This window comes from Chelon labrosus (genome assembly GCF_963514085.1).
Source record: "Chelon labrosus genome assembly, chromosome: 8".
Classification (NCBI taxonomy): Eukaryota; Metazoa; Chordata; class Actinopteri; order Mugiliformes; family Mugilidae; genus Chelon; species Chelon labrosus.
Genome location: NC_140358.1, coordinates 18,644,272 through 18,662,542, shown reverse-complemented (window position 1 = coordinate 18,662,542; position 18,271 = coordinate 18,644,272). Strand labels below are relative to the sequence as shown.

Here is an 18,271-nt window from a genome sequence, read left to right as displayed (position 1 = left end):
CGTTGGTGTTACCCCCTCTGGGGGCCCACTTTACTGTCTTTAAAAGGTAAAGCTGCATGAGAAGGAAGAACAATAAAAAGATCGAGAAGAAAGACAAGAAGAAATTAATTACTGAACTTAAAAACCAATAATGCGTCATCATTTTTATTTTCTGGCAGTAAACCAGAAATGGCATAACATTTTGTCTGCCTTCCTAATATTGTGTAGGTCTCCCTTGTTGCCTCCAATACAGTTTTGACTCATGAGAATGGACATGGGCCTTCTGAGGGTGGCCTTTGGGTCCTATGGGTTGAAGGGATGGGTCTCTGTGGGTCAGACTTGTGTCCAGGCAAGCATCCCACAGATACTTGATCAGTTTGGGATCTAGTGAATTTGGAGGCCAGGTCAACACCTTGTGCCGTTTGTCATGTTTTTTGAGTTGTTCCTAAACTACATGTCTAAGTAACATCCACACGAAAGCCAGGTCCAACAGTTTCCCAGCAGAATATTGAATTGTCACGAGATGGTCAGTGTTCTTTACTTCTCCTGTCAGTGGTTTTAATGTTGTGGCTGATTGGTGTATATATAGTTTACAGGCAGTTATCGGACTGTAGGTGATAGTCCAAGTATATTAAATATTAAATAAACATTTGAATGGTTTAATTTTTTTAATGACTTACTTAATCCCTGACATATCCTGGTGGTAAGCAGTCCCACCAGAAAAAGAAATAACAGCCTGCTGTACAACTTACGTTCATCATGTGTCCCAGAGAGACATTAAGGTGTCATTGTTTAAGTGATTAACCCTTGATCTCATGCTCTATTGGGATATACCGCTCATCAGTACTGTCACTGTCCCACTGATGATATCTTAATATTCTCCAAATGATTAACAACACAAGTCATATGATGATGGATCTGTTTCTTAAACCTGGGATTTGCTTCCTTGCCAAAGACCCTATTACTTTTAGAAGGGGCTCAGGAAAAAGAGCTGTCCAGATCCTCCACATTCAAGGTTTGACTCTTAGAGAAAAATGAATAAATCTACTGAGAAAGTGAATCTCTTAAACCCTGACCTTACATTCAAGTAAAAAAATAACTCCATTCCATGGAAAGTGCTGTTTTGTTTTTTGACAAGGAAATGTTTCTCCTTTTCGAAATTGTAACTACAGATAAAGGCGACATACTCATACAATTTACTATTTGTAGTCATCTTCGTAATTAAAGACATAAAAAAATTTTTTATCATCATGCCAGGATATAAACAGCTCTCTAAAGTCTTCACAATAAAAGGGGGCTGGGGATGCCTCAGAGTCTGGCTGGGGATTTAAAAAGATCTGCAAAAGATTTGAAATAAATAAATTACAAGTGGTGCAGACTTTATACCACTGCCAGTTTTTCACCAGGGCGGGGAAAAATAGAAAACTCATCCGAAGAGCAGAGTAATTCAAGTTTTCAAGAAGCCCCAAACTTCTCAGGATCTGTAGGAAATGGTTTGTGTCAAAGAGCTGCATCAGTAAGGGATTTTACAAATTTTTGTAGTCACAGCTCAGGACTGGACAACTCGGGGTCGTTTATCCTGCACTTGAAGGTAATGTGAATCTGTCTGAGAATTGAAGTTGAACCAGAAGAGGATTTAGTAACAGGATAATTGTCTTAAGCGCACTAATAAATCCACCAGGAAATTGCAGGTCATGGAATGGTCTACTCAAAGCCCAGATTTGAATTATATTGAAATGCTGTGGGGTGATATAAGCAGTACATGAAAGAAAATCCTAAAGCATCCTGTCATTTTTTATTTTATTTTTTTAGTCAGATTAATGGTGGACAACTATACAAAATAATAAGTTGTGCTAAAAGGGGCATTTATTTATGTTTCTCATTGAAGAATATTACATCAATTGATATTTTTGTTGAATAAATTATGAAACAGACGGATCAAATGCTTGTTTAAATATGTCAAAAAAGCCAACAGTTTCCATGGGATGTGCTGACAGTGCTTTTTCACACGGCAGTAAGATGGAGTGCAGCTAGGAAGAAAAACTAATTTAACAGTTATGAACGAGAACATCTACAGGATAACTACACTCAGTTTGTGGTGACAGGGAGAAAGCATTGACATTAGTATCTTAGTAGCATATAGCATGTTTGAAAGGTTATTTTTAATTTTTTGGAGAGATGTGTTTTATAGCATTTACTTTGGCCTTGAAACACATCTTCTGAGGTCATGTTTGCTTTCGTAACCCCAGGTCGGTTAGAGCTGGTTTTTCAGAAGGGGGCGAACTGAGATTCGAGATGCGCATGCGTCCACATACATCCACGCGCTCTCAAATACGCACAGACGCATGCTAGCAAGGCCCTTGGGAAGGACGGGACTGCAGACATGCAGACATTGTGGTGCCTCGGCCGCTGCAGTCACCAAAGTACCAGGGGACTTATCGATCTATCAGAGACAATGTTTACACATGCCCACACCCTGCATGCAGTATGTCACTGCCACGATGAACATATCTGAAAAAAATAGTCATCCTCTCCCAAAAGAGGCCTTTTCTATTTACCCTCCCTCATGTTTTTTTTTAAATTTATTTTCTTATTTTCTTACTGTGGCTCAGATAACATGGTAGGTCTAGATATGGGAAAATTGTTTTTTTTTTTAATCTAACTCTTAAAGATCCGAGTCTCTGAAGCATGATTACCATGCATGGACTTATTTGAAGGACTGGCAGAAAAGACTGGGTTTGATTTCTTGAGGTTTCTTAGTCTGTATGGAAAATTGACCATCAAGCTCCAGAGAGCATGCGGCCCGATCTCACAGACTTATGTCTGCACACATCCCGGGGGATCGGCCTCAGTGCACCTCTAAACCCCAGAAAGTCATGGAGCGCTTGACATGACGTTAAACTCGAATTGTGGAGAAAAGCTCGAGTTTTGAAGGATTACGGGGATGAGTGTGCAGAAGTGGATTCGTTTATACGGAAGATGGCTCTTCAACAGAACAGATTTTTACCTACGAAATTCAACTGCAGGGGAGAGACAGGAAAAATACTTTGATAAATGGCTTGTACGAAAAAGGACATTTCAGCTGTCTTCAACGTCTAAGCCCTGCCCTTTATTGTCAAATACCATTTAAAGTTTCATATGACACATTTCAAATTTATATCTGAAACAGTAGGCCTCTGGGATTTTGAATTTCCCATGTGATCAATATAGTGACTATATACAGGACCTGTCTCTTCTGTTTTTACTCCACTACAACCAGTTTACTTAGCTGCAATTGTTTTGTCAGCTGTCGCTAGCAATTCAGCTAACATATTCCATTTGATGGCTTGTAAACACTATCTTATTGTTTCCAGCTGGCTCATTTCAAAATCAGAACCCTATTTTGGTCGGTTTCAGAATGAAGTGCTAGTAAAATACAAGATTGGCTAAAATAACTATTTGGCTCCATAGCTTACTTGAGCAACATGTCCCTACCAAACAGGTTTAAAATAAAACACTGCTCTCAATGTTGTTATATTATTTTTTCCGAAATAGTCTTTCACTTTTTTTTAATTCTTAAAACAGCATCTATTGTCTTTCAAATATAAACACATTGGCCTGCAAAACTATAGCCCCAAGTGTACAGTAATGTTGACAGAGAAAGCTAACATTTAATCCTAATGTCCTAAACTATAACATAAAATAATAGTACCACTGCAAAAAGATGAAGGCCTAAACATAAAACCTGCAGAGTAGTTATGGCAGAATTGAATATATATTAATATACACACTGGCTGAAGAGACAGGTGGAACACATCAGGGCGGTGCAACTTATCCTAAAGGCAGGAAACACACAGGGGTATGTTGAATCTTGTGATTATGAATTAGCAGCTCTTAAATACAAGTCAAATTTACAAAACATGGCCCCCTTTTTTTTTTTTTTTGTGAAAGCAAAGTGCTTCTGTAAGAGTATGACTTGTCCATATCCAGTGAAGAGCTTAGCTGTTATTTAAGCCTACATGTGCAACGGGGGAAATGGGAAATGAATCGCAGTGGCATGTTGTGTCTGGAGAGAGGATTTAACCTGCAGCACACAAGCTAATGCAGTACTAAGTGTTCTTCATCTTTGGAAGTAAGGCTCAGTTATTACTGTAGGAAGTAAGATAGTGGGCATACCATGTGGAGTTGTCTCATTCCATTCACGCAGCAAGCACACTGGTTTGATGTTATAAATTCACAACCAAAAAAAAAAGCTGTCTCTAGAGCAAACATCTACTGGCTATCGGCTGGTGACTCTACCTGCAATAGCCAGTGTAGGTTCTGATGTGACCTAAGGTGAGGTGTGGTGGTTAGCACTGATGCTTCACAGCAAGAAGGTTCTGGGTTTGAATCCGTCAGCCAACTGGGGCCTTTCTGTGTGGCATTTGCATGTTCTCCCTGTGTCTGCGTGGGTTCTCTCTGGGTACTCCGGCTTCTTCCCACCAACCAAAGACATGCCAGTTAGGTTAATTGGTGATTCTAAATTGGCCGTAGGTGTCAATGATCGTCTGTCATTCTGTGTTAGCCCTGCGATAGACAGGCGACCTGTCCAGTGTGTACCCCGCCTCTTGCCCAGTGACAGCTGGGATAAACTCCAGTCCCCCGCGACCCTCCGCAAGGACAAGCAGTTACAGAAAATGAATGAATGAATGAATGAATGATGTGACCTAGCCAGAGATTATCCGGATACAAAGGTGATTATCAAGGCCCCCTGTGTGTAGCCTGATTAGAAACTTGAGACACAAGAATGATTTTTGGAGCTAAGAGACAATGTCTTCGAGCAGTTTAAACTCAGTTACCTCAAATCACTACAATGGCTTTATTTAAGGTGTTTTTTGGACAAATGCTACTTCAGCTCTCTACAGTGGCTGTTTGCCTGCACAAAACCCAAACAAATATAAATAGAAACCAGGAAGCTTCCAGTACCAAAATCTTTTGCCTGTAAATTTTGCATATTCCCGGTACCAGAGATAAAAATAATATATTTCAAAACAAAACTTGTAAATTATACAAAGAACGTATCATATCAGAGATATGATAATGGATGTCTTCTTAAATTACTTTATTTTGCACGCTACTCTGCCACATGAAAAAAAAAGAGAAAACAGTGCAAGTATTATTTTTCTCATTTTTTGTTCACCACTCAACATATTGACTCATTAGTGACAATGTGTAGTTTGGTTCAAGGTCAAACACAAAACACATTCCCAACCGTGACAACTATTTTTTTAATCTTCATTTAGCCAATGAACATGTTTTATGTTTGAAAGAAACATGAAAAAAATGCTTTCCACTCCGACTAAGTGCCAGATATCAAGACATTTTTATGGCTCTATATATCTCTACTGTCCTACTCCCTTGGATTTCTGGAATAGAAGTAGGTGCTCTGTATAATCTATGATTTCTTGAAACATTAGGCAGGCATGCAGTTTTAAAAGGAGACTGGAAACATTTTCATAGTATCCCCATCTCCTTCCTGTCCACCATTAAGTCCAGATCACATGCTAATGGTTTTCCCATACTGAAATAGACTTATCGGCTGTCAGTTTCCAAGCCCCAAGCATTCAGAAGGCTCAAACCACCTTCTTCTTCAATTTTTGAACCACTGATTAATGATCACTGAGGACACATCAATTAGGACATTACATGCAACACATACATAATTTATTTCAATACAATTTTACATCGCAATACACTTGTTTTTTTTTTAATAAATACCACAGGACAACACATCTTGTAACAGGTTTCAACACCTTAACAAACAGTGACAAGAACTTGTGCGAAAATAGCTTGCAAACATTTAGTAAACATTCAGCTGAGTGATTACTTTTTCACTCTTGCAACAACAACAAAAAAAATAATAATAAAAAGTTCACATATGATAGGTTTACTTTTCGTATGGCGGCGGAAGCAAATTTCGACTTTCATAGAAAATTCACATTTACATACGCCAATTTCTCAGAATAAAGACACCCTGTACTACGCCTGTGCAGAGACGCTGCAGCGATCCTGTCTCGTGGCTCTTTATTTTGACTTGCAGACAGGAAAGTGAACTTCCACAAAAATATTATGGTGAATGGGCAATAACTGTTTATAGTTCATGAACTCAAATATGTATTCAGTTGTTCAAACCAACATTTCGTGAAAGTGCTTTAAAGTGCTGCTTAAAGTTAGTGGACGTGTTAATCTAGATCACGGGGTTCTTGTTGTGGTGGGGCAATTTTATTCAATAAGAACAAAAGTGGATCAGTCAGGGCAGCATTGGCACCTAAACTTGGATCAATCCAAGACATAAATTGTATTTCTTTTATGCAGAAAACATGTTTGATGCGTGCACACAGCATTTATGTATCTATAAGACTTTATATGTATAATTCACTTTAAAAAAAAAACTTTTGTGTTACCCATGTTACTGTAACCACAGCAGTGAGTAAGATGGGTGATCTAGGACGAGATAAGGAGAACTGAATGTACATTGCATGCATCAGTCGACATGGTATATGGTTCTAAACCGTCGGCTGTGCTTGGAATGTTGTAGTGTCAGCTAATCATTCAAGACTCATTGCACATAACAGTGTTGTGTCCTCCAGCAGTGAGGAGGTGAAGGCATGGATTACATTCCTTATTATACAGGCTTATTGACGAAACAATAACCATTAATAACTCTTAGACAGCTGAGGTGCAAGGATGGGGCACTGCCAGGAGGGAGCAGTGTGGATATATATACTGCGGTTCACAATATACTCCACTTGGGCTAAGACAGATCACTTTGAAAGGAAATGGCACAAACGTCCACAAACACATCACCACTAATACACTGCAGACATGCAAACGCATACAAATCACTTGTGTAGTGCTTATTAAATTGCAAATTATGTCTTAGATACAAAGCTTTTTAAACCATCAGGGGCTTGTGAATTTGGTGCTAATGCAATGAATGGGGAGTGAATTAAAAAAAATTAAAATGGATCAAAAACTTGGTCTGGAGTCTGTTCTGTGCTTTGTGTATGCGGTACAGTGAAAATGCCAAATACATAGAAAATCCTGTAGAGAATTTGTTGTGACATTCAACCTCTGCATTTACTTAGCTGTAAATCCAATAAAAGGAAAACAGAAGAGGAGCAAGAAACTGGAAAGCTTGTTTTTCACATGGCAAACACTGACGTATGATGACACCACATTTACGTCTATTCCTAAGGTCTGTGACAACAGCGCTGACCAAACCTAGCGATACAGTACATAGAGATTCCACTGAGGGAACAAAGTTCACAGTTTTGACGGTGTCGTCTGACCTTTTTCCATGCAGAGGCAACGCTAGATGCACTAAAACACAGGTCACTAACACCGATTTAGACTGGCAGAGAACCCGCCCCTCCTGCCTTCAGTATCTACATTTAGCATGCTGTCACTTTGATCAAAACATACTAGTGACTGCCAAACTGAAAGGGGTTACATCTTTAGCCGCACCGATGTACTTGCAAGCCACTTAAGAGTCGGAAAAGCGGGCGACTCCTCCAATTTAAGACCTGCATGCTAAAGTGCTCACCGTCCATTAATGCCTGCCTTAGGAAAAAAATAAATAAAATAAAATAAAAAGACATTCCCAAGAGCCTGTGGTCTAAAGACTAATAAGAAAAAGTCTCCTTTCAGGTTGGCTCCTTGGATCTCATCACAAATTGAAAAGTGTAGACTTTGTAATCTTCTACTCTATTTCTGTGTTGTTTTTAAGGAAGGATTATTCAGCTAAACAGCAGAGCTAATGTATTTATTCGTGTTTATTGGGCTGGGCACAGCTAGATCAGGGCGTTTCCTGGAAACTCAAGGCTGACTGAAACTGATTGAAACAACTGGAACAGCTGCGGCACTGTTCTCTAGACCCCTGCGTGCCCCAACTGAATGTTAGACTGATTTCACGAAGATGCAGACACTGTATATACGGAGGAGACTCTGGGAAATGTCAGGGAGGAGTGACCAAGGTGCGCTATTCAGGAATACTGGCTGCTATTTCTCATCTCTGCTCATTGGCCTGAGTACTCAACACCACCCCGTCTCGGGCCTGGAATTTTGTTATCACTTGGCTATTTCAACGCTCTGTTTATTATTATGTGTGGTGTGTACCCTTGTGCCATGACTAAGGAAACGGCTACTCTGGTTTCAGTAAACACTGTACATGCTGAAACACAGCAACCACAAAATTTAATAAACAAACAAGGATTGTGCAACAAAGGGGACAACTGTCACTGTTGCGTGGAAGGGATAAGAGGACTAATAATTTTTTCTCATACTTACAGCTACACAATGTACCAATTCTAGTTAATATCTAACACAAATGACAGTTGACAGAACGCAAGTTGTTCGGACCGAATGGTGGCAAACTTTAAAAAGATTTATACTGGACGTTACACGTAACAGGTGTGAGCTTTGTATGTCAATGCTGAGCATCGACCACATTATCCAAAATGCCCTCAGCTTTGCACTGAAAGATATTAGTTGAGTCTGACAGGGAAGTTCGCCCGACACAGCAAACAAATCTGCAGGTTTCATCACATGACTAACATAGGAAGCCCACTGAGATTTCTCAGCTTGTGCCAGTGAGATGTAGATAACTGCAAACGTTCATATCTCTGGTGCTATCTGCTGGCAAACAGAAACCTGAAGTGCAACAACCTGTATGATTGTAAAAGAGGGAGCTGGGCCTCACGGCATAGTTGAGCAGTGAGGAGACGCGAAGCCAGAGAGACAGGTTTTGCCCCGCTTGATGTTAATCGTCTCACTCAAACAATAAAATAAAAAATAAAAATGCTAAGGATGCCAGATTATCATCTTGGTTGATTTGGAATGTATTACTCAAAGCACCACGGAGGTATTACGTTTAGCCCCTTCCGTCTACCTCGTCCATTCCCCGATGGAAATACTTGCAGTCTGTGCCAAACTGGCATGCTCAAATATGATTGAAGTCCTCCAACAACATTGACTTTGAAATTTAAAAACATTTTATGCTAATAAAAAAAAACTGTGGGATCTTTCTCCAAGAGCTCTGGGATAAACAGCATACCCACAAATTCAGTTGAAGCCAGATAATTAGCAATTATACAATCCGCAGACCATTTAGTAGAGTAAATAAATAGCTGAGATACTGCCCGAGTAGCTCCAAAGGACAGAGAGGATGTGAAGTTAAGATACAAATATTGTAGGATGTGATGAGGTAGATGTAAAGTCATTATGATAAATGTAACAAAAAAAGGTGATCTACAAACAGTATTAATTCACCATTCAGGAAAAGCAATACTTTCCTTAGATGAATATGATTACTACAGTTTCTTTAAAGCAGTCTCCAGAGACTTTGCCAGTAACTGTGTCTGGCCTTACCTTCATCAGCAAATTGGAAAAAAAATAAGTTTATGATAGCAGTGTAAACACATGTGGATTTCCCTGTTGACAGAGGTCAGAGCTCTGAGTTCACAGGGTAGTCGTTACAGTTGATAGGCTGTTGCAATTCCCATTTGGGTCCACTGCTTTGTCCTCAACTCTGCAGACACCTGCTAACTTCCCCAAAAATCGTTCATTGGCATCACTGTCTTCTGAGCTCCCTTTGCTCCTCCCTTGCTGCTCACTATGCCAGCTGTGCCTGCTGTAGATGTATCCATTCACGGGTCCTGTGTTGCTGAGGCGGTTCCTCTTCATGCAGAGGATTTCCTTGAAGGCATATCTGAATTCAGGGCTCCGGCAGTAAATGAGCGGGTTGAAGGCAGAGTTTGCGTAACCTATCCAGTTGAGTATCCTGAAGGGGAGATCGGTGTTCTCCACCTTCGATAAGGCCACCACCACGTTGAGCAAAAAGAAAGGCAGCCAGCATAGAGTGAAGATCCCCATGATAATGCCAAGTGTCTTTAGGGCTTTGTGTTCCCGCAGGCAAAACTTTGCCCTTTTGTAACCACGGCCATTGTTTTCTTCCAGAGATTTAAGGTTGCCGTTATCGCTATTATGAAAGCGTCCAATGCTTTGGTCAATCTTCTTCAGTTGGCACCGTGCCTCCTGGAAAACACGGCAGTAGACAAAAACCATGATGACCAAAGGGATATAAAAGGAGATGATGGAGGAGGTGATGGCATAAGGCGTGTTGGTGTTGAACTCACAACAGTCAGTCCTATTCATGCACTCCATAGCATTCTCATCATCAGATATCCACCACTTCATGTGGATGGGCAGGAAAGAAATCAAGGCGGCAATCACCCACACCAGCACAACCACAACGCGAGCCTTGCGTTTGGTCAGCATCGACTGGTAGCGGAAGGGAGAAGTGATGGCCAAATAACGGTCGATAGCTATAACACACAGGGTCTCGATGCTCGCAGTCACACAGAGCACATCGGTAGCAGTCCAGAACTCACACCAGAAATTACCGAAGTGCCAGGTGTTGAAGATAATGTGACAGGCACCGAAGGGAACCACAATGAGGCCCATGACCAGGTCAGCACAGGCCAGGGATGTGATGAAACAGTTGGTGACATTTTGGAGACGCTGAAAGCGGGCAATCGCCGTTATGACCAGGATGTTGCCAAAGACGGTGCACAAAACCAATAAGGACATGATCATGCCCAGCAGGATCATTGTTGCTCCGCTGTAAACGTCTTCGTCGTCAGCTGAGAGTGATGAGTTGATCTTGTCTGCACTCATATTCAGATACGCAGGGGCGGTTGTACTTTCCATCTGGAGAGACCATATGTGGGCAACATGCACGCACACACACACACACACACACACACACAAACACAAAGATGTGAATATCACTAATGTAAAAAGTGTAAGAAATACCAAAAGAAAAGAGCATTTATAGAACTAATGTGTCAATTTAAAGACAGCGCTGACAAAAAAGGAGAACTAAAACTACTGCACCAGCAATGCAAAACAAGTTCATTACATCCTGTAAGGCTCCAGTAAGCACTAAAACACGTTCAACAAGCCAGACAAAAAGAAAAGTACAAACCTCCACAGGTAGTTGTTGTGTTTCCTGCCTCCCATACAAAGTAACAATGTCACGTTCAAATAGTTCCTGCAAAGTACTGCGTGTCACATGTCCTACTTTCTGTATTTTTGTTGTTTTTTTGTTTTTTTTTAATCTCCGTGTGTCTCACTCGCTCACTCACTCACTCAGTCCCTCGGCTGAGCAGTGTTTCTTCTAATGTGTCTCCCAGGCTATTTGTCAGAGCCCTTATAACATGCAGTGATGACATCATGGCCAGGGCTCAGCCAATCAGACAGCCAGCCCGCGGAGGGTGCTGAGCGCTCTCAAGAGTTTGAACACACTGTCCCTGCAGTCGCTGCTGCAGGGCTGCATGAGACAAAAGCAGACTCCTCATTTTGTTTGTGTTTTAAAAAAAATACCCTGAATTGGATTCAGTAGATGTGCACTGTATTTGATGTCAAAGCATTCAGTAGAAGCTTTTACTCTGGATCATATCAAAAACAGCTGAAGCTCTTCTGAGTCTTTATAACGTTTGTGTCGGTTTCACAGCTTATCCATTTGGCAAGTTAAACCAAGATCATTTATTTGTTAGGAGGTTTAAGTTTTACCACTGTTCTTTTTCTGACAAAGCCTTGGAGAGGTTACTTGTTTTACATAAATATGCACTTCAGCTGAAACAAAAAACGAGAGTGCTTGAGACCTTGCAGATACACTGAATTAAAACCACTCATGTTTATACAGTATAATACTACAAGGATAAATGTATTAAGGTTAAACGGGGAAAAACTTCCCTGTCAATCTGTACCCATGGGCCTGAGCGTGTAGTCTGTCTGACATTAACAAACTGTCACGCAATACTGTATCACAAAGGAAAAAAAAACAAACACACACGCACAAAAAAATGATTTTAGGATCCAGGACAAATTTGCATTACATGTGGCCATTACAAAGTCCATGCAAAAACTTTAAAATGAGGTCATCAATAGAAGGTCTCTGTCGGAGTTGGGAAATCTTATTCAAATTCTGTCCCAGGATGAAATGCATTATCTGTGTGTTACAGTAACAAAACAAACACTGTGCACTCCACTGGAACCAAAACTCTGCCAGAGACAGATGAAAAAGGCAGAGGCTGGGAACAGATCAGCCGCCGTGGGATGTAAAGGTTTTTTTTTCCTGGAGTTTGTGTCTCAGCTCTGCTTGCACTGAACAGCGTGGCGTCTCCCCACTAAGGAAATATCAGTATGTGAAGGCATTTACTTTTCCTATTCAAGCATAACTGGTAATGTGTTTTAGGCAGTAAGCAAGTTTATCTTCCATGTAAAACGAGGGCACTGATGACTTCCAGATCGTTTGGGCAAAAGGGATCATTGGAGAACTAAGCTGCGTGTTCAAAAACTGCACACAGCATGTCAAAACAAATGGCAGATCAGACACCATTAAAGTCACCAAATACTAAGAGGCATGTGCCGCCGAAGATAACGTAAGTCAAGTTTTGACTTGTTGCACAAAAAATTTGGAGGATTTCTCTTGTAATGGTCACAAGTTGAGGCAATCTAGTGGAACTACAGTGCAGTGGGCGTTTTTTGAACAACACAACCATATGATAGAACATGGACAACAAACGGGCCTTTGAGATAAGTCCGTTTCAGTTCAGTGTGTGCGCCCGTGTGCACAGGTCTGAGCCAAGCTCACTGAGGGAAGTGATGATGGTTTCCAGAGCTCTGCCCTTCATTGAATGCAGATGCCACAGGCACTGTGCATCAACCACGTAATCCACAATGAGCCCTTACAAATGTCCATATGACTGATGACGCAAGACCACAGCCAACCACAAAATCCATATGTGTACATATTAATGCCGAGGTACTAAAATGACTTCCTGTACCTTCTCATTTAACATAAACGACCCAGTGTGACAGCCAATCTCTCTCTCCGTCTATCATTTCTTATTCTACACTTTTAAAAACTAGGCCCTTTTTATTCACCAATTAGCTCACAGAAGTCATTGGCTCACTGCCTACCTTGTCATAAAATGTTCTGCAGGCATTCATAGAAGTTACAGAAAGATTTCTGTCGATTTCTGCTGACACTTTTGAGTTGTTTCCATGTCATCTTCCAATATCTAAGCAGGTTTGCATGAATTAACTCAGAAACTTGGATGACCATCTATCTTCTGGTGCTACTTTAAGGCTGAAATTTCCACAATAAATAGTATGCACATATTGCTCCGACGTCTTTTCTCTTCTCCATATTGGCCAAAGGCATTCCATTGTAAACACTCCTTGAGCTTTCTTTCTGCATAAAAAACAAAATGCTGTGAGATAAGCTCTCTGTTGTACTCATGTACTCATTTACCTCAGTTAGTGAACCCCAGGGCCTTATCTCTTTCACAACATGCATGACAAACCCACCACTGCTGATAAGTCATATGTTGGCCTGTGTCAGAAGAACCTTTCAAACCTCACAATATGCATGTAGGGAACATGAAACACAGCAGACCTTAAATACGTCTGTTTGTCAAGTTGCTGCTGAAATTCTATGCGTAACTTTATAAATACTTAGGATAATTACCTAACATACCTACCATTACCTAAGATATATCTGGTTTTGAGCCTTTAACTCCTCTATAAAAGTACTGTGATCAGTTCAGAGAAGTCCTCCATACCCTATATGTTACCCAAATGTATTTTCTGTTCCGTGTTCTGTTTTGGAAAGAGCGAGTCCTTATGTTCGATTAATCACGACTGGTTTCCTTAGTGTATGACATCTGTCTTCCTGTATCCTGTCACTCCCAGGCAGAACAGCTTCACACGTGAATGACCCTTTAACTGTTTAGGATCCTGTCTGCACTTTGATATTGTGCATCGCTCTGTTTAGTCAAACACTGTTAGAATAAATCCTTCTCCTCTCCTCACCATCCCCTCGGGGGTTGCTTTCCTTTTTTTTGAAACTGTAAAAAGTTGTGATCTTGATCCCATGACCCAACATGCTCCTCCCACCTCCCCCCACTATATTTTTCCTGTAATCTGTGATGAACAATGCCGAGAGGTATTGTTGCTCCAGGGAAAGGGTTCAAGTGTATGTGGAGGAAATGAGAGTTCAAATTCTGTCTTTCACTTGCTCGCTTGAAGGTCAAATTATTTCACCAGTAATATGTTTTTCAAATTGCAAAAATAAAATGGGGAAAAAAAAAAAAAAAAAAAACAGTTTCTTATAAAAAAAGAATAAGAAAAAGGATTTTCCAATACATTGCAGTGATGTGAAATAAATGTCTGCTGCTCTCTGTTTTGTTATGTCTAATCCATCCATCTCTGGTCTAACCTGTCTGATTCTAGGAATATTCAGGTCAGTCATGTCTTTTTTTAATTCAGTGGAACAAAGACATTCCCCTTGGGACCAATCCAAAGCATGGGCCGCTAATTGGTTCCATGGTAAAGGCCCCTATGGGACTGTGGGTGAGTTCCACCCAACAACAAATGGGTTTATGGCCACCAAATACCAAAACGTCAGGGCAGTTTGCACTTCCATGCCAATACAGTGGGTCCTTTGTTACAAGTGGAAAGTATCCACGCTGGTATTGCGTGCAGTTCAGACGAACAGAAATAGCAGGACGAAGCTATTTTGTATATTTTGACTATATGAGAACATACAAAGACCAGTCACACAAGTTATTGTTCACTCAGTTCAGACAGAGGAAGAGGTTGTAAAAACACTTTACGGTTCTAATCATGGGCGGCACAGTGGCATGGCGGTTAGCACTGATGCCTCACAGCAAGAAGGTTCCGGATTTGAATCCATGGGCCGACTGGGGTCTCTCTGTGTGGACTTTGCATGTTCTCCCTGTGTCTGCATATGTTCTCTCCAGGTACTCCAGCTCCCTCCCACTGTCCAAAGACATGCTGGTTAGGTTCACTGGTGATTCTAAACCACTGAACTTAACGAGCATGCGAGTGTGAATGGTTGTCCGTCTCTCTGTGTTAGCCCTGCGATAGACTGGCGACCTGTCAAGGGTGTACCCCACCTCTCGCCCGATGACAGCTGGGATAGGCTCCAGCACCCCACGCAACCCTTCAAGGGACAGGCGGTTAGAGGGAGGGAGGGAATGAATGAAGGAATGAATGTTCTATTCAACAAATTTAGGGCCATAGCTTCCAGAAAGAGCTCTGGACATACAAAAAAAATCATAAGGAAAAAGTCTTTATGCATATATACACTGATCAGCCACAGCATTAAAACCACTGACAGCGTAAGTGAATAACATTGACCATCTTGTGACAATACAATGTTCTGCTGAGAAACTTTTGGACCTGGCATCCCCACCCCATAGCAATGACACTCCTTCATGGCAGCAGCCATCCCCAGCAGGAAGTAGCCTGACACACTAACACAGTTTAGGAATAACTCAAAAAACATGAAAAACTGCACAAGGTGTTGACCTGGCCTCCAAATTTCTTAGATTCCAAACTGATCAAGTATCTGTGGGATGACTCTGATGAGTCACAACTTTTGGAGGCACGAGGGAGACTTACACAATATTGGTCATAATGTTATAACTCATTGTATTACAGTATGCTGTCACTATTTACTGTTTTTACAGTTTTTTCAAGTGGGAATTCCCCTACGTTTTACACTTCCCTGTATGGGAATGTAATGATAAAAACGAAACACATGACAAGGCACAGTAAGCTCTACTGTAAGTCAGTGACAGAAGGCACAATTCTTTATTTGTTTAGCAGAAAAATGAGAAACAATCTCATGGGAGTCTCTTTTGTTGTCCGTCTTATTGATCAGGACACAGAAAGAGAAACAGTGAACGACCGTCTTAGGCTTTTGTTTGAGAAGGTCAAAGGTTGAGTGCCGGAAATGACCTAATGACCTATTGGTTTACCAGAATGTGCTGCTGGAAGACAAGGATTCTACAGCAGTAAAGCACTGTTGTCCTTGTGAGGATTTGTGTGTGTAGTTTCTAAACCATTCAGCAAAGGAACGACATTAAAATCCATCTTTATTTTGGAAAAAAAAAAAAACTTCAGCCTTTACAAATAAAAAGACTGAAATTCTAAATCTTTCACTAATGGTTCAATTATTATTATTTTTTTTTAATTTATTACTCTGAGGTCTTGGTGCCATCTAAGCCCTGAAAGTAAATGGAGATATAAATAAATTAACAGCTGTATGGACCCGATGTATTTGAGTGCCAGTTGTGCTGCTGCCAACAATATTTACCATCTATGTGAATATTTTGATGCCATTTAGTATTCATGAAATCGAAATAAGGATGCAAGCTATTTTCTCTTCACGCCCAAGTCAGTTTGTAGCAGTCCGACTATAAAGCTCGCTCAGACGTTGCATTCTTTGTATGGAATAATGGATTCTGACACGCTGTAACCCACCACTTGTGAAATTTCTGCACAGAATTTGTGTTCATTTGTTCAACTAAATTAAGAACTCTTTACATCTCCAAGGGTGCACAAATCCGCATAACTGAGACAACTGGGAACAGGGCCGACCCGTGGAATTACAGTTCTTTGTTCCTCCCATGTCCACAATGATTAATGTGCGAATAAACAGGCTGCAGGAAAATTTCGTTCTCTTTGCCACTTAAGGAAGCAACAACATCCTGCTCCATTTGTTCTGTGCCACCTTAAAACCACAGCTACAGCGATTAATTAAAGAAAACTATCCATTTTAGACCGGTTCTGAACCAAGTGAGGAGATGTGAGATACTATAGTATCTCTGGTTGTGTTCTGTGCTCTATAATTGGCAGACATCCAGCTTGTATAAATAGCTGCCGTCTTGTATAATTCTGTCTCCAAGTTCTCCATGAGTTGAGTAGACTCAATAGACGCGTTTACGAAGGGTGAAACCAACTGGACATACCAGGTGTGATGGTATCTTTATGTTTCGGTGATAATACCATTCCTTCGGCAGCGTAAACTGCAAACACTTGAATGGAATCACTCACCACAAGCTCAGTAATTTATCACTCATTTAGCGCTCCATCAGAATGTACCAACCATCTCTCTGACTTTAGTACACACACACATACACACACACCCAACACACACAAAGGACTGTTCTGGTATTTTTAGTAATAAACTGAGATGCCACAATCAACTGGCTAGTATTTTGTTTACAGCCTGAGATTATTAAATTGGGATCACAGTGGCAGACCACAACAACCCAATAAGTGAAAAAATTAAAATAAAATTAACTCGAGGGGATTTCCTAACACCTCAGCGCATGACCCCAGATGATCTTATGATGTCACATCATAAGTGTCTGTGTGTCTGCAGCTGCAAGCATGTAGGTGAATTTATGCCTTGCATATTAGAAATCTAGTCAAGACATATTTACCAGCTTAGAGAGCTCTGCAGTGATGGTTGGAGATTAAGGAAAGGATAATGGCCAACAAGGTGTTCATTATCAGGAATTAGTGGACGTCAAGGTACCCACAGCTGTGTTAATCCTGCTTATGTTTGCAGACCAGACTGCAAAAACAGAGGAAACAAAGGCTTTGACTGCGTGCATTTTGTTATGATCACCAACTTCAGACATATGCGAAGCCAGTGAAAACTTCAAACCTGCAGCCAATCAGAATCAAGCATGGTAAACCATGTTAACCTTTCTTAGAAATAATAAATGATTATGTGAAAAGTCGTAGTCACAGTAATGTGATCTGATACTCCGTAGGCAGGATGTACTAAATCGGCCTGCATAACAGCAGAGTCTGTTATCAGGAAAAGGTCCTGCAGAGTTGATCTTGAAGCCATATGTGTGACAGCTACACGAACAGACATGTTGGACGCCAAAATTGAGACAAGTATTGCCTCAACTGTGGGCCCAAGGAGATGCAGCTATCAAACTGATTTATCATTGCTCCGACACATTATTTTTCTTTTTTAGATATGATATACTGTAGAGTGTATTTTACTACTGTGTTCTACTTTTCTGGAAACAATTACAGCCCAGCAGAGGCACATTTTTGTGAGTGATTCAAAGACCAGATGGAGTCTGGATCAAAGATATGCACCAACAAAAAAAGAGATCTACTCTATTTCAGTATTCATGCGACATGTGGGACTCAAAATGAACTTTGAGGGGTATCCCCATCTGAATCGTGATAGAATATATCACACACCGATTATATGCACCACAGTAGTAGTAGTCAGGAGACTTTGGATGTCATTATTTGCAGTAAAGCTATGCTGTATGACTCTGAATGTCATTGCAGTCAAGCTTGAAATTGGCCACAAGCTGCCTGTGACATCACACATTGACATTTTTGACAAATGTGACATTACCAT

At 40.8% G+C, this 18,271-nt stretch overlaps 1 protein-coding gene across 1 annotated transcript; it reads right to left on the bottom strand.

Moving 5' to 3' along the window:
- Positions 1 to 5,631: 5,631 nt before the first annotated feature.
- Positions 5,632 to 12,282, bottom strand: adrb2a (adrenoceptor beta 2, surface a). The gene is made up of 2 exons (XM_084549645.1): positions 10,985 to 12,282; positions 5,632 to 10,707 (listed from the first exon to the last, which is right to left on the bottom strand). The coding sequence occupies exon 2, from the start codon at positions 10,705 to 10,707 to the stop codon at positions 9,457 to 9,459; it is 1,251 nt and encodes a 416-aa protein (XP_084405771.1). The 5' UTR covers positions 10,985 to 12,282; the 3' UTR covers positions 5,632 to 9,456.
- Positions 12,283 to 18,271: the final 5,989 nt, after the last annotated feature.

What these genes read in the sequence shown, in the direction of transcription:
- adrb2a (XM_084549645.1), bottom strand. Translation starts at nt 10,707, where the DNA reads ATGGAAAGTACAACCGCCCCTGCGTATCTGAATATGAGTGCAGACAAG.